The 21,908-nt window shown below is 40.8% G+C and overlaps 1 protein-coding gene and 1 pseudogene across 4 annotated transcripts in view; both read left to right on the plus strand.

Annotated features, from left to right (window-relative positions):
• The window catches only part of C4BPA (complement component 4 binding protein alpha), a 30,350-nt gene extending 22,918 nt beyond the window's left edge, over positions 1-7,432 (plus strand). For all 3 annotated transcript variants that reach the window (XM_080824575.1, XM_080824577.1, XM_080824576.1), the window contains 4 exons: positions 1,825-2,010; positions 5,216-5,389; positions 6,298-6,473; positions 7,015-7,432. In XM_080824575.1, coding sequence (XP_080680701.1) covers positions 1,825-2,010; positions 5,216-5,389; positions 6,298-6,473; positions 7,015-7,188 — 710 coding nt within the window. In that variant the 3' untranslated portion in view covers positions 7,189-7,432. The remainder of the gene's footprint in view (positions 1-1,824; positions 2,011-5,215; positions 5,390-6,297; positions 6,474-7,014) is intronic.
• Positions 7,433-15,378: 7,946 nt separating this feature from the next.
• On the plus strand, positions 15,379-15,883 carry LOC308355993 (anaphase-promoting complex subunit 13-like; annotated as a pseudogene). The gene has a single exon. The product of its transcript is annotated as an anaphase-promoting complex subunit 13-like (transcript).
• The last annotated feature ends 6,025 nt before the right edge of the window (positions 15,884-21,908 follow it).

Here is a 21,908-nt window from a genome sequence, read left to right on the forward strand (position 1 = left end):
ATTCTAGTACTATGTTGAATAAAAATGGCAAGAGTGGACATCTTTGTCTTGTTTCTGATCTTAGAGGAAAATATTTCAGTTTTTCACCATTGAGTATGATGTTAGCTATGGGTTTTTCGTATGTGGCCTTTATCATGTTAAGATATATTTCCTCTACACCCACTTTGTTGAGACATTTTGTCATGAACGAGTGTCGTATTTTGTCAAATGCTTTTTCTGCATTTGAAATGATCATATGTTTTTAAAAATTTTTCCTCTTGTTAATCTGATTTGCAAATATTGAACCATACTTCCATCCCTGGTATGTATCCCACTTGACCATATTGAATGGTCCTTTTATTTTTTAATTTTTTTTTGGAATGGTCCTTTTAATGTATTGTTGTGTTCGATTAGCTAATATTTGGTTGAGGATTTTTGCATCTCTGCTCATGAGGAGTATTGCCTGCAGTTTTCTTTTGTGTGGTGTCTTTGTCTGGTTTTGGTATCAAGGTAGTACTGACTTTGAAGAATGAATTTGGAGGTTTTCTTTCCTCTTCTACTTTTGGAACAGTTTGAGAGGAATAGGTATTAACTCTTCTTTAAATGTTTGGTAGAATTCACCTGGGAATAGTAAAACCATTTGGCTCTGGACTTTTGTTTGTTGGGAATTTAAAATCTTACTTTAAAATTATATTTATGTTACTCACTATAATTTTTTTTATTTAATTATTTAATAAAGGATATATTTAACCATTTAAAAAGCAGAAGTGAAATGATATTTATCCTACTTTTCAGAAAATCTGATTCAGTATGGGTTTGGACTTATGACTTAAATATTTAGAAGTATTTTCTATGCTATTGCATAAATAGTAATATTATAATTTAGAAAACATGAATGTTGGGTATTTTTATTGTAATTCATAAATAAATGAGTGGTGAGAGTGTTTGAGTCTGCCCAAAAGACCATCGTAGTGCTAGTCAAGCTCCTGATATGAAGAATAGGCATTTTAATCTGCTCTGATATTTTCTCTTACATCAAGCAATATCAAGTTCTACCTGAAAGTATTCCTACTAATGAATAAAAAAATATATCTTTATTAGCTCTTATTGCATTAAAAATGGAAGAATTTGAGTAGCTATTTCTTTTAAATTTGGCATCAAAAAAGAAAAATCCTGACCATATGCAGTAATTTAAATTTATTTCTGTGCATTAACTGTCAGGTGGATATAAACTTTTTTTTTCTTTTTTTTTAAATTTTTTAAAAGATTTTATTTATTTACTTGAGAGAGAATGAGTGAGAGAGAGCATGAGAGAGGAGAAGGTCAGAGGGAGAAGCAGACTCCCCAAGGAGCTGGGAGCTCAATGTGGGACTCGATCCCGGAAGTCCAGGACCATGACCTGAGCCAAAGGCAGTCGCTCAACCAACTGAGCCACCCAGGTGCCCTGGATATAAACTTTTAAGGACATTTTTCCTCCTGTGACTGAGGAACTGTAAGGTATTAGAGAGGTTAATAATGATGCAACCCTAATGAAATCATAAGCAATGAATGTTACTTGTCATTGTTTTTGAATACTTCTGAAAATTTGCATTTAAGTGCAGGTTTCATCCAGTGTCTCACGTTAGAGGCTCCTAATGAAATTTTTTAATTAAGGGAAATGACTAGGTTGGAGTACTTTAGCAATCAGGGATAGGGAGAGCAGACCCAGAGGGCCTCAGGTACCCTTTTCTGTTCCCCCAATCTCTCTTCAGTGGTGAAATCTTGAAAAGCAGAAATGAGTTTACTATCCATGGGAGTCTCATTGCAGTGATTTTACTAACATTTGTCTTGATTTTTATTTTTTAGAGGTGTGTTGCCCAATACCAGAGCTGGAGAATGGTGAAATCATTTCACAACGCACTAGCTCTGTGAATAGCTGTGCTTATTTTTATGAAGATGTAGTTTATTATAAGTGTTATAAGAAACAGCGGTTTGAAGCTAAATGCCAAGATAATGGCATGTGGCATCCCAAAACACCAACATGTGATGCGCGTAAGAATTTTATGTTATTTTTTCTTTTCCTTTTTAAAATTTACATTCAGGTTGGTTTACACGTAGTGTATTATTAGTTTTGGGGTAGAATTTAGTGATTCATCACTTGCATATAACACCCAGTCCTGGTTATATCAAGTGCCCTCCTCGGTGCCCACCACCCAATTACCTCATCCCCGCACACCACTCCCCTCCAGCAACCCTCAGTTTGTTCCATGTTTCTGCATACCAAAGTGATGGAGATTATTAAGGGAAGGTTTCAAATTAGGAAGAATTTGTATACCCTGCATGATTTTTGGAGTGGATACATTTGCTAAAAATCATTGCCCACCTCCCAGCCCAACTTTCTTCTTCCTCCTCATTGTTTCTTCCCATTCTCTTGACCTTCCTAAATCAGTAAAAATAGGCCACATCTAATAGATCAGCTGAACTTTTCAATTATTGCCTTCTGTTTCTTGGTGTTTATTGTCTTATCTTCTCTTCTGCCTGTTCATATGCCTTAATCTGCAGTTCAAGAACCACCCAAATCTGTTTGAACCCTTCTTTCTAAACTTGTTTCCTTTCCTCCACAAACTTCCTTCCTTCCTTCTGCTGTCTCTAAGTTCTCCTTCAGACTCTCCCCCAGTGTGAAACGCCTACCTCTCGCTCACTGAGAGCATTTAGGTGCTCAACAAAATCCTACATCTCCCATTGTTTTTCCATGGCCCTATCTATTGATGGTCAAGAACAATTATCCCTGCTGGATGGTGATGTTTCTTCTTGCCTTGTGTGTGAGAAGGAGCCTTCTGTGTTCCAGAAGATCTTATAAAGTAATATTGTGAAGTCTCATCACTATAAAATATTATCTCTCAACTGGCACTTCAACTGTGCCTTTATCAGACCATTCCAATGTCCAAACAGATTTACAGGTTTGGGATGATGCAGTCTGTAATGAGACTAGTACATTCTATGGCCACGGTCTCAGTACCACACCTCTTTTGCTGTGAGTGTGTTTTCTAGTTGCACGTAGTGTAATTCATTTCCAATGATTTAAACAATATAACTTTCAGATAAAAGTGTTGACTGAAGTCCCACAAACAGAAAAGGCAAACTCATACCTGGAACACTTGTGTATTTCTGTCAAAAGACATACTTGTCCCTTCTAGGTAGAAGGGATGCAATATAGTCAACTTGCTACCAAGTGGCTTTGTAGTTATCTCAAGGGATGGTATCCTATTAAAGCCTTAACGTTGTGGCTGGCAGTTTGAAGACTCAGTGACAGCCTTGGTAAGTGCCAGTCCATGTTGTTGTGCCCATGCTTGTTCTTCATTCCATAGCACCCGTTTGCTCCTCTTCCTCTTGTGACAGCACTGGAAAGGCCAATGGCAGAAAATGGCTGACTTTAACTTGCTGAGACACTGTTTAATTGTTTAATGCCTACCCTACTGGGGATGCTCTGCTGGTGTTAACATGCAAACTAAACACTTTGCACTTGCTGTCGTTCCCATGTATCAGGTCACCTACTTCTACCTACCCCAGATCTCCCTGGGCCTAATCTTCCAATCTTTGCCCTTAAGGGCACTGCCAAACAAGCCGTTCATTCTGGGCCATTCCAGGCTCATTTCATCTGTCTTTAGCCCACTTCTTTTTCCAACAAAGGGAATGAGCAGATCATCTAAGATTTTTCCTTACTACTGTCTTTCCCTGATCAGCCACTAACGCAGCTTCCATCCATTTAGCTTACACATACCCAAAATACACATCTGTGAGTAAGGCTTGGCTTCTCTCTCTTCTGTCAGTTGGTTATAATGGAGACTCCACATAGCCATGAGCGTGAGCTCAAGAGGCACTTGTGCAACAGTGGATGGGCATAAGGAGGATCTAGGCTTCCTATCTGGGTGGGCTGCTTGTGCCATCTGGTCCTTGCAAATGCTCAATCCCAGGTGACAACTTCCATTTTATAATGAGTTGTTTGTTGTCTGCTTGGCCTTATAACTTGGTTCTGATTGACCAAAATCATGATTTTGGCACATGCTCACTTCATGACCGAATATCAGGCACGGCTTCTATCAGGACCAAACAACATGTCAAGAGTTATATCTCAAACAGCACATTGCATGGTCTTGCTTCAGGATCTCAAGGGTATATGCTATGATAGTCCCATTGACTATAACCACTTTCAATGTACAAGGCTCTGCTACATCTTAAGTTAAACAACAGGACAATTACACTGCAACTGCCTCAATAGAACAAAAGATGTTCTTAGTGTTCTAGGCATTTAGGAATTTATAAGGGTTTAGGAGGTCTGCACCAGGAACCCAGACGGATTATCTATCTATCTATCTATCTATCTATATCTATCTATCTCAACTTGCTAGTTTCTTCTTGCTCATTCAGTATAATTAACATAATGCCATTGATATTCTGGATCAATGTGGATGTTCAGATAATATAGTATCATCAGACTCTATGATGACAGGGGCAAGGGAGTTATCATACCTCACGGCTGAAACTCCAAATACATGATTTGATCCTTCTGTGTGTATGCAACCTGTCTCTGACCCTCTTTTTGGATAGGGATGGAAAGATGGCATCTGCTAAACCAGTGGTCCTCATTTCCCCAAAGATACAAAAATCTACTCTAGCAAAGATATCACATCTGAAACGAGAACCAAAATGTTGTTGAGTTTTCAGTAGTCGACTATAATTCCCCAGAAACCTAACTTCTCTTGTAGACAGACTGGGGAAGTAAATGGTAATAGAATGGGGAGGCAGCTTCAGTTCTTTAAGAGTGGCACCCATTCCCCCATCTCCCCTGACACCTTGGTATATGATATATTTTGTAACATGCTGTCTTCACTTGAAGAGGGATGGAGATGAGCAAGATCAATGGCTTCTACTTGACTTCTTGGATATGACAGGTCTTACTCCTAAGGCCAAGAACTCAACAACGGGGTTGAACAAAGTATTAATTTTAACCACTCCCATTATCCTTTTGAAGATATTGGGATGACCACCAAGTGGTCTAATGATGGGGCCAGGATGGTTCCTCAGCCTGAGGCTTACAGGAGGGCAGCCCAGGTCTTGGGTTGGGCTAAGTGTTCCCCTGGGCAGAGAAGATGACAGGACAGAATGGAGCCTCCTACAAAACACACAAATTATGGAATGAATTATTTTTTACATTTGACAAGCTCATGCTTTCTCACTTTTATCTCTCACCGTCAAGACTGTGATTTCCCTCCTGAGGTTGCCCACGGATATTACGAAAAAACGAGAGGATTGCATGTATTCATAGAAAATGAAGTGATATATAGATGTGACAAAGGATACACTCTGGTTGGAGAGGACAAACTCTCTTGCCGTTTTTCACGCTGGACCCCTGAAGCCCCTCAGTGTAAAGGTAACTCCAGCTCCCTTTTCAGTCAGGTGGGTGGAAGTGTCACAATAGCATGGAAGCATTTGATCTGATTTGATTTATTTGAAATCATGACTGTGTTCGGGACACAAACGGTACAAAGGGAATACATAAACATCAACCTCCCTTCCTCTTTCTCCCAGTCACAAAATTCAGCCCCTATGCCCACTTTCCTGTATACCTCCAGAAAAATTCTGCACATGGCCCATTTCATCTACGGCCTGTGGCAAAATTTTCATGCAAGCTTGCTCTAGCATGAATGTGGGCTCTCATGGGCTAATTGCAAACATCACGAAGTGGCAAAGACCTCCATCACAGCCTCGTGCAAGGCCCCATGGGCTCCTACTATGTTGTGGGGACAGGACAAGTCAAGGTCAGGCCTGACTTTTACAGGCACACAGGTTAATAGCACGTTGCCATCAGCAACTCCGGGGATGATTGGCCACCATAGTCTCTATTACACACAGAGGCCAATTGGCAGGAGGGAACATTTCATAGCTCATGTCTTGCTGGGATCGAGAGGTGAGGGATACTTGCTTTGATAGCTGAAGACCTGGGGTCACATGCCTTTTTTAATATACTATCATGTTCTTGAAAAGTATGAAGACCTTGGGCAAGTTTCTTAACCTGTCTGTATCTCAACTTTCTCCCAGAAAAATGGGAGTGATAACAGTCCTTACCTCATAGAGCTGAATCACATAAAATGTTCAGCCTGAGTCTGATATATCAGTGTGGCCAATGCTCAGCCAAAATGCTAACAAATATTACTGTTACCGAAACCAAAGATAAAACAATTAGCAGCACCCATGATAGTTAATTCTTAAAATCCTAGCCTGTTGTCATGTCTTTTTCCTTAGATTTACATATTGCTTAAAACTGTGTTTCCATTGTAGCTCTGTGTCCAAAACCAGAAATAGCCCATGCAAAGCTGTCTGTGGATAAGTATCAATATCTTCAATCTTCAAATGTCACCATCCAGTGTGACTCTGGCTATGAATTGGTTGGTCCCCAAAGTGTCACATGCTCAGAAAGCAGAACCTGGTACCCTGAGTTGCCCAAGTGCGAGTGGGTAAGTGACATGATTCAAGAAAAGCTCCTGTGTTAGCCAATCCTAAAATTGGGGCCTCCCCCCAAACACTGTCCCAACCCGCAGTGGTGAGATCTGACTTGTCAGGAGTCAGTTCTGAGTCCTTCAGAGGAACTTTCTTCTTTCTTGAACACTGTGGTTGGGTAGGAGTGACAAGCTTTCCTCTCTCACTGGAGGAGAAGGAAAAACCAAGCCCCTTAGGGAGAAGAGGGTCTCAGGGACCTGGGACTTTTTCTAGACTATATAATATCCTGTGTTCCATTTCTGGATGGTCTCAGAAACATCTGGACATCTCTGTCCTCACAGAAGCCCCTTACAAAGCTGTCTCAGAGCAGATCCCTATCCCTCTGGGAAGGACCATGTTGGGACCCAAGATGTTTTCTGGTTTTCCTGCTCACCATGCAGTTCTGGGCTTGGCTCTGAGCTATAGTCCTGTCATTGCCAAGAGTCCCTCCTCAACCCTGCTCCTTCTTGATTTGGAGAGAAGCCGTTCAACCACACCCATCCTCTACTTCTCTTTCAGGTGATCCCTGAAGGCTGTGAACATGTCCGCAAAGGCAAAAAGATCATGCAGTGTCTCCGCAACCCAGCGGATGTGAAAATGGCCATGGAGCTGTATAAGTTGTCTTTGGAGATTGAACTACTGGAACTACAGAGAGACAAGGCAAAGAAATATACTATGGAGACAACACTGTAATTTCCCCCAAAAGAGGGAGAAAAATGTGCCGTCTTCAATACAATACAGATCCCTTCAGGTCACCAGCTCTACTATCCCCTTTGCACCATCATTTATGGTAGTAAATGTCTAGAAAGGATAATTTGTTCACATTTAGTGCTTTGTGACTGTAGAATTATTGATGATCTTGTAGCTGATGGTTTTCCTTTTCTGGACACAAAGTGCACACTTTTTTTCAAGTAAAGAAATTATGTATCAGAAACGATTTTGCCTTTGTGGTCATTAGGACTCTGTCCTTAATGAGGTCCCTAAACACACCCATTCCAGAAAGTTAATACATTTCCTGAGTGTAAGGGTCTTGGACATGGATGTGGGCTCATTTCCCGGGTTGCCTCACTGCACACTTGCACACGTGCTAATCCCTCGGCTCCTCAGTATTTAGATTCAATGTCAACACACCCCAGGTTCCTAGTCCATTCTCCCCATTTGAAGGGAGTCCTGCCCTTTACGAACCCCCGTGCCCTCGCCCCCTGCCTCACTAATGCTATGTCTCGACTTCTGCCTGACAGGAAAGGGATTCGTGTTTGTGTCTGGACCTCCTTCTTCCATCTTGAGAAAACAAACTCTGACAGACTGATGCACGAGGCCCACATGGCGGCCGCCTGTGTGTCCCCAAGTCCTCCCTTGTCCTTAGCAAGAAAAGTGAAATGGCCTGAGCAGGTGTCCCACACATGAGGAGAAATCCCCATCCATCACCCGTACATTTTGGGGTACCCTGGACACTGCGGTTCCTTCTACGTGCCACGTCGTCCAAGGGTTGCCTCCTCTGAAATCTCTCATTGGTGTCCCAGCCCTTTTGCTTGTCTCTTCTCTCTTTGTTCACAGGCCTCTGTGGGGGAGCACGGGCCTCTTTTGTTCTTATTTCCCCAAATATACTCTGCACAGGCCCTGGGGGCTCAGAGGCGTTCACTGAACTTTAGAGGCAACAGAAACTTAGGGAATCCGACCCAACACAGAGGGTGTATGCCGACGGTCCTAAAACCCATGTGCCTGCTCTTGCTTCTAGGAAATCTGTAGGTTTTAATTGTGATTTCCCCTTCGATGAGGATTTGTGGGTCACTGGTTTCCTTGGAGGATGGTACCGGAAAGCAGTGTTTAGCGAGTGGATAGTGAGATGACCCGATGAGAAAGGGAGGACCGCTGAAGGAAGGAGCTTGACTGGGGTGATTACTGTGGTTGGTGACGGAGGCTCAGGGACGCTGATTGTGCTCCGAGAGTGTGGCGGACACAATCCTGAGTAGTCTTTCCAGGGGTGAGGACCTGGGGCATCTTTCCACCAATTCTCTTCTCTGATGGGCGAAGACTGGCCCCAGCAGCTTTTGGTGGCCAACCCTGTGCGCCCACTGGACATGCTCTGGAGGCGGGGTTCAAGGTCAGGTGCAGAGAGGCTGGTAGAGGAGGGCACTATGGGGGGCCCCGCAGTAGCCTCCTATGTAGGGTCAGGGGCAGAACACAGCTGGCCTGGGCCACACTTCCCTTTTCTCTGTGGCTCTCTTCGGACATCTGTTCTGGCCTGTATCTCTCTCTCTTTTCTCTCTCTACTCAAAACTCTCATTTCTCTTTATCAGACCCCTATAATATTTGCTTTTGTCATCCCAAACAGAATTTTTTTTTTTTATTTTTAGCGTGAGCTGTTCATTTCTTTTTCTGCCATTGAGGTTGCACTTGTTATCTGAATTCTCGCATATCGAATATTTGCCTACCCTGCCTACAAAACAGGTATAAACCACCAAGAAGTCCATAAGCTACTATCGCAAACATGGGTTCCTCGCTTTGGTTTGGGGTGTGAGGATGTGGCATGAGCCCCAGGGGTCCCCCAGACACTCTGCAGATAGAATTGCCACATGATCTATTGGCGCCATTTAAATATCTGTGTATTATAACTATTATTTCCACAGGATGCACCAAAAATATGATCTACGAAAGTGGAAGCTGTTGTTAGCCATGCTCATGAGCTGACATGGCTGAAAAAGACTTTATCAGAAGATTTTATGACAGAAGAACTTGCTCGATGTGTTGCTCCTTAGGGGGTTTGAGTAGAGGAAGGAAGGGAGCCTGGATATTTTATACCAAAAATCTAAAATGAAATTTAAAACACATGGAAAGACAACTGCCTTGCCTTCTGAGACAGGAGCAGATGGATCATTTCAAAGAAATTGAGCTGTCAGCGTGGTTTGGTGTTCCCAGGAGCTTTATAACCGCAGGCAGAGAAAACCCAAACAGTTCACCTCCCGGTTTCGCCGCCGGGCCTCTGCCTCGGTTCGTCTGACATCAGCGGGACTGGACGAGGTGATGCTGACCGTTTCCCTGGGGTGAAAAGTGGATGAATATTCGACAATTCCTCTTTCAGACACGGGCTCTCCTTTCTTCACCAGCAAAGGTGTCTCTGCCTCTATCCCTCTCCTTTGCCACCAAACTGACTCAGGAAAATTTTCCTTCATTAAGTAATAATTTTACAAACATGACTTTGCTTGCTTATATTCTGTTAAAATTGTTTGAATTCATTTTCTAGTTCATTATTATTTACATCACATGATTTGATTTTACTTATTTACTGTAGTACATGTTCTCAGACATACAATAAAACCGAATTCGTATCTGGTTCTGTAGGGTATCCCCGCATACTGCATGCAATTATCCTCACTACCGAGTCCACTGAATCTTATATAATTAGGTAGTTGATGCTTTAAGTGCATTATATACATTCAAATCCTTGGTATATATTTTTGTATCTGTGTTTAATAATGTTTTACCAATACAAACGGCTTCGTTTCGATATTGGCGTGGGCTGGGAAAGAAAAATTTTTCCCCATTTCTTTTTTTAAAAAATATTTATTTATTTATTTATTTGACAGAGTGAGACAGCAAGAGAAGGAGCACAAGCAGGGGGAGTGGGAGAGGGAGAAGCAGGCTTCTTGCAGAGCAGGGAGCCCAATGTGGAGCTCAATCCCAGAACCCTGGGATCATGACCTGAGCCGAAGGCAGATGCTTAATTACTGAGTCAACCAGGTGCCCCAGTTTTTCCCAGTTTCATAAGGGAAATTAGTATCTGTGCTATCTGAAAAGTCACCTTCTACATCATGTTATTAGTGGATTATAATTGAATTGCTAACTAAGTATGCTTCTATTTTCATATTACTAATGTGTTCAGATGAAGAATTATCTACCTCAGGCTTCATTCTTTATCTGTACAGAAGACATGGTGGAAGCTTTTAAATGTCAATCCTTCATGGTTCCTTCCTTAACATTTTCCCTGAGCACATCAGAGCAGGGCAGAGACTTATTATCATACAGATATGAATTATTTCTTCTTTTTTAATATATTCTTTTATTTAAATCCCTTTAAAATGATCTAAAATAAATGGATATATATGCGAACAAATATTGAAACAGTAAAGGTGGGCATAAATAACTCCAAGACATTTTTTTCCAATTTCTCTTCACATTTTATATTTAAGTTTTATCTTTAAAATCTTGATTTTTGTGTATAATTCTATAAATTATAAACCAAATTAGAAGTGCAGCTGTTTCTTGACCTATCAACTCCACTTATCTTTAAAATTAATTTTAAATATATATACATTTAACAAAATCATGTACTAACCAGACCGACACAATTCCTTTTCCCTAGTCCCAGAGAACCACAGTTACTTCTTAAAACATTTTTTTCCCCTGGTCTTTATCACCATGTTTTTAGAAATTGTATTTTTTCCACTTTTTAAATAAATTATCCATTAATCTATTGATTATAGCCAAAGATTCAATCATCTTTTTTTTTCATTCTTTTTTCCAATATGGTTATTGCCCAACTTTAGTTAAATCAGTAATATAATGTTTGCATGGAATGATCACTGCACTGGACCAAGTGGTGTTCTGTGAGCATATTTCTTTTCCTTATAACTGCCTTATATTACTCTGGTGTTGGTGGTGTTCTTTTTAGTGATGTTGTTTGCCTGCTTAGTTAACCTTGTTTCTATTTCCAATTCCACCTAAGTGCTCCAAGAGATTTTTTGGTCCACCAATATTGTCTGAATGTTCAGGGACAACAGAACCTTATCAGCTCGCTTTTTTGTCCCCATGGATCATTCTCCCAAAGTTCATTCTCTCACTTGGTTTTAGTTTGGGTTCTACCAGAAGCACAGCCTGAAACGAGAACTAAAGTTAAAAGGTTTGTTTAGGAATGGCAGGAAACACCAGGAGATGAGTACTGCAGTGAGGTAGTGAAGGGAAGGCAACAGTAAGGGGAATGTGATCCAGGCAATCAGGATGACCAGAGCCTAATCCCAGGGAAACTGGTAAAGATGTTGAACCTCACTCAGAGAAAGTAATCGCCCTAAGGTGAGGGAGTTGGGGTATTGATACACTAGTGTCCATCAGTCGTTAATTAAGATCTGCTTCTGAAAGGTATTGATTATCTTCCTTTTATCCTTACAGGTAAAAATCAGAGTAGCTTTACATGGTTCTGGAAAAGGTCTGGGCAAAGGGTGGCAGAACCTGGAAGCTGTCCAGACTGTGCTGAGGTGTTACAGTCCGAGTGATATGGACAGGACATCTGACAGTGTCTGCTACACGCTGCATCCCACAGGGGATGTTCTGTCTTCTGCAGGCTCGCTTTTGTTACTTTCTCTGGTTCTTGGGTCCATGCTTTCCTCTCCCTTGGTTTGAAGCCCATTCTTTAGGAGCTACCCAAGAAAAGATACATAACAAGTAAAAATTTGAGTCCTGACATATTTGAAACTGTCTTTATTTTCACATTCGACTGAGAATTCAGCTGGGTATGAAAAACTGGTAATAATTTTCTCTCATTTTAAAAGAATTTCTCGATTGTCTTATTAATTCCAGTACCAGTACTGAGAAGTAAGAGGTCATCCAAACTTCTGATTTTTCCCCCTATTCTGGAAAGTTTTAGGATATACTCGTTACCCATGGTGTTCTAAATATGTCACTGCACTTTCCTATCTTTTACTTTTTCATGTATTTCTTCAGTTCTTCATGAGGCCTTTTTTTAATTTTAAGATTTTATTTATTTATTTGACAGACTGAGATCACAAGTAGGCAGAGAGGCAGGCGGGGAGGGGGGGCAGGGGAAGCAGGCTCCCTGTCGAGCAGAGAGCCGGACTGGACTCAGGGCTTGATCCCAGGATGCTGGGATCATGACCTGAGCCAAAGGCAGAGACTTTAACCCACTGAGCCACCCAGGTGCCCCTTCATAAGCCCTTTCAGTCTATAAACTCACGTTCTTCTGTTCTGAGAAATTTTCTTATGTAATTTCTTTAACAATGTTTCTTCACGGAAATCAAATTAACCTGATATCATATCTCCTTGTTGATTATGTCCCTTTGTTATGCATTTTGTCTTCATTCCTACCTTCAACCGTACACACATTTTCTGGAAAATTTCTCCGGTTTTACATTCCAACCCTTTTGTTGAATTTTTAGATTTCTTTTAAGACCATTTTATGATGCTTTCCGAAAGATTTTTATTTTTTTCTCTTTTCAAAAAAAAAAAAATGTACGCAATTCTTTCTACCTAGATTCATTCTTTTCTCCATGGAGCTATTTGTAATACAAAAGTGTTCTTTTGCAACTTAATGATCATCACAGTCAGTTGTTCTTTTTTTCAGAGCGAAGCCCAAATTCTCTAAGGTTCTATATATATGAATAAAGTTTGCTGACAGTGGCTTACTAGCAGTGTGATGGTACAGTTAGGGATTTAAACTGTGGTTATAACAGCAACTGTTAATTGTTTTCCCACCTATATTAACCCCCCTCTATCACTTCTACCATTTTAAATATCAGCAGGCACATAGCTCCTCAGTTAGAGCCTCCCTTGGAGTGACCTCCTAATGGGTATAACTTCCCAGTCACTTTCCTGCTTGCTCTCTGCTTCTTGTTTCCTCAGGATTGAAATGCTGACAGGGTGCTGGTGAGCAACCTCCGCCATGTTGAGGAGGACAGCGCCCCAAGGGATGTAGATAACAATAAGCAGGAAGGGACCTTGTCCCTGGTACTGGGCAGAGCTGCTGACCATCCTAAATGCTCTTATGCCTCTTCTTTCATGAAAGAAAAATCAAGTTCGACTTGATTGGAGTCACTAAGGTTTTAGGAGTCCTGTCTCCTGACAAGCATGGGGTGGGAATCAGGGTCCTCTTTGTTGCTGTCTAGTTTCTCTAGAGAAAGATCCTCTGGTCTTCTGCTCGCTTATTTACAACTTGAATTTCTACCATGTCAGATGAGGAGACTATTCCTTCTACGTTCTCTGTGAATTCTCATTTCTCCCTCTTTTTGAAGCCTATTTCCACAACCCCATTACTTGTGCCCCATGAACACCAGAGACTGATTCTTTCCTGAGATAATTACCCCAACCCTAAAGGTAGATCATTTGCATTTGTCTCCTTGTTTTAGGTGAAATTTTTACCTTCCATTATGACTGATTTGTCTTCCCTCAGAGGTTTGCCCACAGTGGTGCTGAATAATTCCACCAGGAGTGAAAACTGTATGAAGTTATGTGAAATGTTAATTTGGTGCTGGAATTTAATTTAGCCTCAGAAAAGTCAGCTACAAAACCCCTGCTGCCACATATTTTCTGACTACAGGAACATAAATTAAATTAACTGATTTATTTCTATCCTGCTTTCAATAACCACGGGGAGAAAGAAATTGGTAAGCTAGAGGCTCTACCACAAAAAAACTTAACTAGAGACTGTAATGATCATCTTACCATTTTGCAATAATGAGAGCTAAAAAAGGGGATGCATTTTTTGCTAAAATTCCTTTGAATCCAGGAGCTACGCTTCCCAGTCCTGTCACACTGATAATGAACCCATTTGCAAATCTAAAAAAAATATGATGAACTCTCTTTATTAAGAATCTTTTAAAAATTTAAGTACTTTAAGTGGATTGATGTACTTTTGAAAGTTTTATTTCTAAAATGTAATTTTTTTACTTGAAACTTTAGATGTTATGTAGCTCAACACCTCATAGAAGCTTTACTATTGTAAATTTTTAATTATATTTATTTTTAAGGTACGCCAAAATATGCATGTATCAATGGATCCAATCAGGAGCTAGAAACTACACAATGACTTTTTAAAATAAAGAATTATTAAACTTTGATAAAAGGTTAACTATAGGATATATATATATATATATATATATATATATATATATATATGAAAAAAACCTTATGTGGTACTAGGGCGGTGGGAGGGCACTTAAGGAAGAATCAACTTCAAAAGAGTACCCCTTCCCAATGTTCTACTTGCAACCCACTAGATGCCAGAGAAGTTCGCAAGTGGTGTGCAGTGGAGCTGGTCTGCAGAAACCAACCCTCCAAAATTCAGACAGAGGGGGAGTGAGCTGCTGGGGCTGCTGACAGCACACATAGACCTGCAGCTGGTAAAGGGGCACCAGGGCACTGGGTGTCTGTGATGCAAATTGCAGATGGTGGCCAGGGGCACAGGTGTGCTGAGCAATAGGGAGCCCGCTAGCCATCCTGCAAGGCAGAGCTGGGATATGGGCAAGTGGCAGCTGGTGACCAGTGTACAGGCATGCAGATGGAGTGCTGGTATGGTAAGAGGCCTGAAAGAGCGCCCCTGTCAGGAGAACCACAGGAAGGGGATGGCCAAACCACTTAAGGGCTGCAAGGCTGTCATGGGCCCGTGCATTATGGGCACGTGACTGGGGCAGAGCGCCACTGGATAACCTTATCATCACTGGGCCATCCTACCTCTCAGGAGTGTGAAGAGGTAGAGAGAGTTCTTTCTTCCTACAGTGTCCCTCTAGCCCCCTCTGTCGAGAAAGCTTAACATCATGCTTACTGTAAAGGAGAAATGCTTAAATTCCTCTTGATTCCACTACCTCAGAGCTGTAATAAATGGTGAATTTGGAGCTAGAAGGCCATGTAGTAATAACAGGCACAGCATGACAACCTACAGTTGCTAAACTAAAAATGCAAACTCAGAACCACTCAAGGATTGCTCAGAGTTAGACCTATGGGAGGGAAAATGCCAGAGAGTAGCAGCCAATGTATTAAAACTTAGACTGAGATATAATTTTGTTTACTTTCAGTCAAGGAAAAAAATGGAAAATATGATGATTATGTATTTTTATTGGTTGAGAAAAGAAACATAGTTCTGAGAAAGGACCTCATTTGGTTTTATTAAAATATATAATGTTAAAGGCAGAAGTGGGTGCAGCGCTGAGTCCGGTGGGGAAATGGTAAGATCAAAGCTGCAGGAGAATGGAGAGTGAGGCTTGGAGAATGGGAAGAATCTTGGATTTGATTGACAGTGCTTGGTGAGAAGACAAGCTGCCAAATGAGGCTGTTGCAATATCACTGAATGAACTTCCTGAACCAGAACAGGATGATGGTGGCACCACAGAACCTGTTAAAGAACAAGAAATGAAATGGACAGACTCAGCCTTCCGGTACCCCCATGAGAATGTTCCCGCAAATGGAAACCAACACCTGGCTCCTTTCTCATGGGCGGATTTTTTAAAAAATACAGAAATACAACATGTTTCCTTACAGTCCCCTCATTCAGAGCTGTAAGATAAATCCACACTCAAAAATGTACATCCACTTAGTTTGTGGCTACAAAATACAATGTGAAAATACTCACCAGAATGAGAAACTGATGGAGATTTCTCAGGAACGCAGACTATTTGGCCCTTTGAACCTGAAGTTCCTTAATTACTAGCTTGTTTGAACGTGACTGGTTCAACATTTTCCTATAACTCTGATTTGCTTTACCATCCCTGTTTAACACTTCTTGCAACAACTTCTTTAACAACTACTTGCATGTGTCCTGTGACACAGGGGAATGAAGATACAGAAGGAAAGGCAGAGAAAGAGGAAGCCAGACAGAAGGAGACTGATAACCTTCTCAGGTGCCCCCATTCTGAGAAGCCTTCTGTGTGACTGTGTATGGTGCCTGCGGGTATAATAAGTTTATAGATAACCCATTCACTGATTACCAGGATTCCTAATGATCACATAAACAGGAAAGAGCAGATACAATTTTTCTGCCTTTTTGTCATTATTGTTGTTATTGTCATCAATCAACAAACATGCATTATCAAGATTCCTCACTGGGTTCATTGAACAGTGGAATAAAAGAGTTTTGATGAAAGAGGAAAATCATGGTCTGTCTCTGTTCTAAAAACCTTACGCTGAAGCATTGCTATCACTGTGTCCCAAGCTCTACAACTTGATGCGCGTTGTCATTTTAGTGTCCAAGCGATTGTGGTCCTCCACCTGATTTACCGTTTTGCTTCTGCAATAAACAAGGTGTATGAGACAGACTTCAAATCCGGAACGGCCCTGCCAGCCATCCTGGCTTTAGTAGAATCCATCCAAGTTGATTGCTTGTAATGCCAGAGGCTCGTAGGACCATAGTGTTTTTTGTGTCAGGATCAACATTTATTTTTCTCACTTGTACTTGTGTGGCATTTGGGGATGTTCTCTTAGGAACTTAATGAATCCTTCAATTCCAAAGAAAATCTTTGATCAAAATAGTCTTCAAAATCATGATCAGCTATACTCTTTAGAAGAAGGCAGTTAGGAATTCACACTGAGATATTTTCCTAACTGTAAGGATATTGAATATATTTCCCCTTTTCTTGTTTCCCTGTGAGCAAGGGCATACATTTTTGAGAACTTACATTGGTATGAATAACTGGTCCATGTATCACACCCTTAATTATCACAGCGATCTAACTGCACAAAGAAATCTAAGCACTTTTTTTTCTCTCATCTTAAAATGTATGAGACAATTGGGATAAATGTTTGCATTTATTTTTCCTCATAGTAAAATTCATGAAGTCAGGATAAGAAATAAGCATTGAAAAAAAAATCTCTGGATTCATCTAGAAGTAGTCATTCAAACTCTCCACCAGATTTCCCTTCTCATGTTATATTTTATAAGTAATTTTAATCACTAGTCATCATTTTAATTTGCCTCCTAGAGAAATCCAGAAATCCAGGAGACATAATCAATGGGAAACTGGAAGTGAAAGGCAGATTTTCTTTCTGGTTCAACTACAGAATTCAAGCGTTCAGAGGGGTAAGTATAAGGCAACCCAGAAGAATACTATTCTTTTCAATTTTTATGAGTAGATTAATGCACTCATATGTTTCAAAAATAAAAATGATGTAAAAAGGTATGCAAATGCCTGCAATGAACTTCCTTGGGTTTTTGTTTGTTTGTTTGTTTGTTTGTTTGTTTTTTGTGCCTCGAAAGAACGTAGGTCAGGAAATTCAAAATGTGTTTATACTGTTATCTTTGCCTGGATGACTTTACTCCACATTCCAACATATCTAAAACCTCCTACCTTTTCTCTACAGAAGAGGGCACAAAAGTCATCAAATTCTTAAAGTAAGCATACTTCTGTAACTAGAAACTAGATGGGGTGCGTGGGGAAAGAACATTGTCAAATTTGCAAAAGCCCTTGGCTGTCCCCTCCCAGTTAGTTACTAAACTACCGCTCTCCCCCTGTGAAGAATTCCACTATCCTCACTTTTAACAACATGGATTGGTTTTAAGTTATTTGACTTTATAGAAATGGAATTATACATTATGCAAACTTACTTCCATGTCTTTTAATTTTTTTTTGCTAACCATAATATTTGTGCAATTTGTCCACGTTGTCTACAGTTGACATTCATTCATTTTAATTTCTAAGTATTCCACCGTTGTAGGAATCTACCACAATTCACTTACCCACTCTACTGTTAAAGAACATTGTGTTATTTTCGATTTGTTTTTGGCTATGAACATTTTTGCACATGTCTTTTGCTAAGCATGTCTATTTTTTTTAATGATTTTATTGTTAAGTAATCTCTACACCCAACGTGGGACTTGAATTCACAACCCTGGGATCAAGAGTTGCATGCTCTACAGACTGAGACAGCCAGATGCCCCTGAGCACATCTCGTTTTGATGAACAAAAACCTAAGAATAGAACTGCTGGATCATAAGAGGGATATATGAGTCTGTTCAGCAGTTTTCCACTGTGGTTGTGCTGGAGGATATCCTCCCATCTTACCTGTGCAGAACATTCAAGTTCTTTACAATACTTGCTATGATTTATTTATTTGAGAAATTCTGTTGGGTATGCAGTGGTATCACATCATGCTTTATAAAATAATTTTTTAAAAATTTTATTTATTTATTTGAGAGAGAGAAAGAGCATGAGCAGGGGTGTTGGGGGCCGCTGAGGCTCTGATAGATAGCCAAGCCTCTCAGGGTTATTGCCTGGTTTGCACAGCTCCTGCCATCTCTGCTGAACTGATATCTCTCCCTTAGACTAGATACTCCTGACCCACTCTCCTGGGCTAGAGACTTGGGGGCATAAAAACTGCAGGGCAATGACTCCACATGAACAAGCCTGGAAAAATCATCAGTTATCTCTGGACTCCACGCAACAAAGACTAGATAACTTCAAAGAAAAACATCATGTTCCTGCCTTCTCAGGACTCCAAGGACCTACTCATATCTTGTAATCAGACCACAAAGTCCTTGCCTGTTTTATGGCCACATCGGAATGTAGTGTGCCTTATATATAAATTTTTCCTACTGTACTACTAAAGGTTAAGAACAATGATTAGCGCTACCCTTCCTCTATATATAACTACTCATTACTAATCTGGGTTTGTTCCCTTTTATTCCATTAGTCACTGTAAAAAACCTTCACTGATGTAACCCTAGACACTGCCTACATAAGAAGCGTACTTATCAAATAAACGGGAGATGCCTGATTGCTAAAGTCAAACTGTTGAGCGGCTCTCTCATTCCTCTCATGACACCGTCCATCTTTTGGGGACCCCTGGACCTGGTGAGGCCGGACCCTGGCACAGGGGGAAAGGCAAAGAAAGAGGGAGATGTAGACTCCCCACAGAGCAGGGAGCCTGATGTGGGGCTCGATCCCAGGACCTCAGGATCATGACCTGAGCTGAAGGCAGACACTTAGCCAACTGAGCCACCCAGGTGCCCCTCACATCATGCTTTTAACTTGCACTACCCTCATGATTAATGAGGTTAAATAACTTTTCATAAATTTGTTGACCATTTGGATATTTATTTATTTATTTATATTTTTAATTAACATATGATGTATTATTTGTTTTGGGGGTATAGGTCTGTGAATCATCAGTCTTACACAATTCACAGTACTCATCATAGCACATACTCTCATCAGTGTCCAGCACCCAGCCACCCCATTCCTCCCACCCTAATCCACTCTGGATATTTTTTTTAAAGTGCCATGCTAGTTTAAGTCTTTTCCTATTGGATGGTCTAGCTAGTTGTAATTAGTTGTAAGAGTTTTTGACATAATCTGGAAAAAACATCCTTTGTGAGTTATGTATTGTAAACCCCTTTTTCTTGCTCAGTAGTTTGCCTTTTTTTTTTTTTTTTTTTTTTTTACTTTCATAAGGTGTCTATGGTAAACATAAATTCTTCATTTTAAGGGAGTACAATTTATCAAGTTTCTTCATTTGATTCATGGTTTGGGTTTTTAAGGGAAATCTCTTTCATTTCAATTAGTGGTTTTTTAATTTGTTTTTGCAGGGGGGTTTTTTTGTTTGTTTTTTGTTTGTTTGTTTCATGTTTTGTTTTGAGGTTTTTGTCTGTTTGTTTCCTGTTTAAGAAATCTGGCCTGGGGCCTTGGTTCCTCTCTTTATCCCTTGCTGGCCTTGGCCTCTCTCTCCATCGCTTGGAGGCTCCTGTGGCCAAGCCCACTGAGTGGGGCCCCCACATGGTCAGGCATAGGGCACATCCCAGGCAATGTGTGGGCTCATCCCTGAGGCTGGCCTAACTCAGGTAGGCATCCAAAGCTGAATGCTTAGTCCCTTGGGTCTCAGTCTAGCCTGCTTGAACTACTGTTATAGCCAAATCGTTTTCTAGAATTTAGTTGTTCTGACCCCAGTAATCAACATTTTTTGAGGGTCTGCTCTGTGCCAGGGGCTGAGGGTACAGCAGGGAATAGACACAAACTCAGATTTTATTTTAGTTCCTCTTGATAAAACGAAGCAACCATGTGGCGTGTTTATTTACTTTCCTTTCTCTCCAGGAAGGAAATGAAATTGTGCTGCCATCAAGGCCCAGGGCAGGAGCCAAACACTAAACATTAATTTTACAGATAAAATGCTCAAATAATGATTCTATTGTAAAGAAAGGGAGAGTAATATGTTAGGGATGGAGTGGGATGGCCTGGAAGGAAGGGCCACTGGAATTATCAGTGTCCCCAATACCGAAAAATATTTTTTTTCCCCAGAGATCATCCTTACCACGTAAAATGGGATTTCGTAGTACAGAGATTCTCCTCCTTAATGTCTGCTTGTATTTGAAAACATTCTACCGGATTATGACTTTAGAAACTTATCAAAACATGGTAATAAGAGGAAACTATGCCACTGACTTCCATGAAGCCCAGCCCTTTCTTTTTTCAGTCCTGGTGAGGCGGCAGAATCAGAAGCAAACCAAGTGCTGAGCCAGCCAGTCCAGCCACTTGGCACTTGCAAAGCCCCCACAAAGGAAACCAAGAGAGAATAACCTTATACAGACGGCAAGAGACAGGCAACAATGTGGGCAGGGATCAGAACTTTGTAGAAATGCTGGAAAAACAAGAGTTAAATTCAACAGAAGAAAAGAGACTCTGGTGAGGAGGAGGATTATGGAATTTACAACGTTTAGAGACCAAATCTTCATGAAACAATTTTGGAATGGATAATACTTGGCAGAAGTTAAGATCAGAGTAAATACTGGCTTTGTTTATTGCCTACATAGCTTTTAGGGAATAAACCTGTTGTGCCAAAAATATATAAATAAATAAAGAGGAAAAAAAAAGAGAAGAAATCTATCTATTTGTGACCCAAGGTCACAAATATATTTGCCCAACTTTTCTTTGAGGACACTCATGGTTTTACGTTCACAGTGATATCCGTGACACCCAAAATTGTCATGGTGTGAAGCAGAGAACCAAGATTTATTTTCTTCTATGCAGATAGCCAACTATATGGCACCTTTCACTAAAAGGAGCTTCCTTTCCCTCATTGGTCTGTAGCGTGTCAGTTTGCCATAAACCAATTTATGATGTATGTTTGGGGCTTGTTACATGACTCTCAGTTCTCAGCCTTGAGTCTGTTTGGTTATCTCACACAAATGCCGCAATGTCTTCTGTACTGGAGATTTGTAATAGTCCGGACGTGTGGCTATGTAAGTCCTTTGGTTTTGTTCCTCTCCTCTTATCCCCCCTCCATCCATCTTCTCCAATTTGGAGATGGCTTTGCATCTTTTATATTCCATATGAATTTTAGAATCGGTTTATCAGTTTTCATCAAAATGCTATGATTTTTATTATGATGCATTATATCTGTCAGTCAAGTTTGGGAGGGATTGACATCTATACAACATGGGGAAGAAAGGGACTTTTGTCTCCTGTTGGAGGAGTTGGTCTGGGGCCTTTTCTACCACAGGAGAAGTAGAAGGTTCCAGGCACGCTGTCCTAAATAACGAGTTCAGGGCCCTGCATAAGAAATGTTTGTAGGCCCATCTCATTAAATGGGCATTCACTTGGCATTGTTGGTTTGCAACACTCCTGGGAGCGTCCCAGCTGTAATTTGAAGTCAACCCCTCTATTTGGAGGGCAGGGAGAGACAGAAGAGAGAGAGGCGGGCCA

This window comes from Martes martes, assembly GCF_963455335.1.
Source record: "Martes martes genome assembly, chromosome: 15".
Lineage (NCBI taxonomy): Eukaryota > Metazoa > Chordata > Mammalia > Carnivora > Mustelidae > Martes > Martes martes.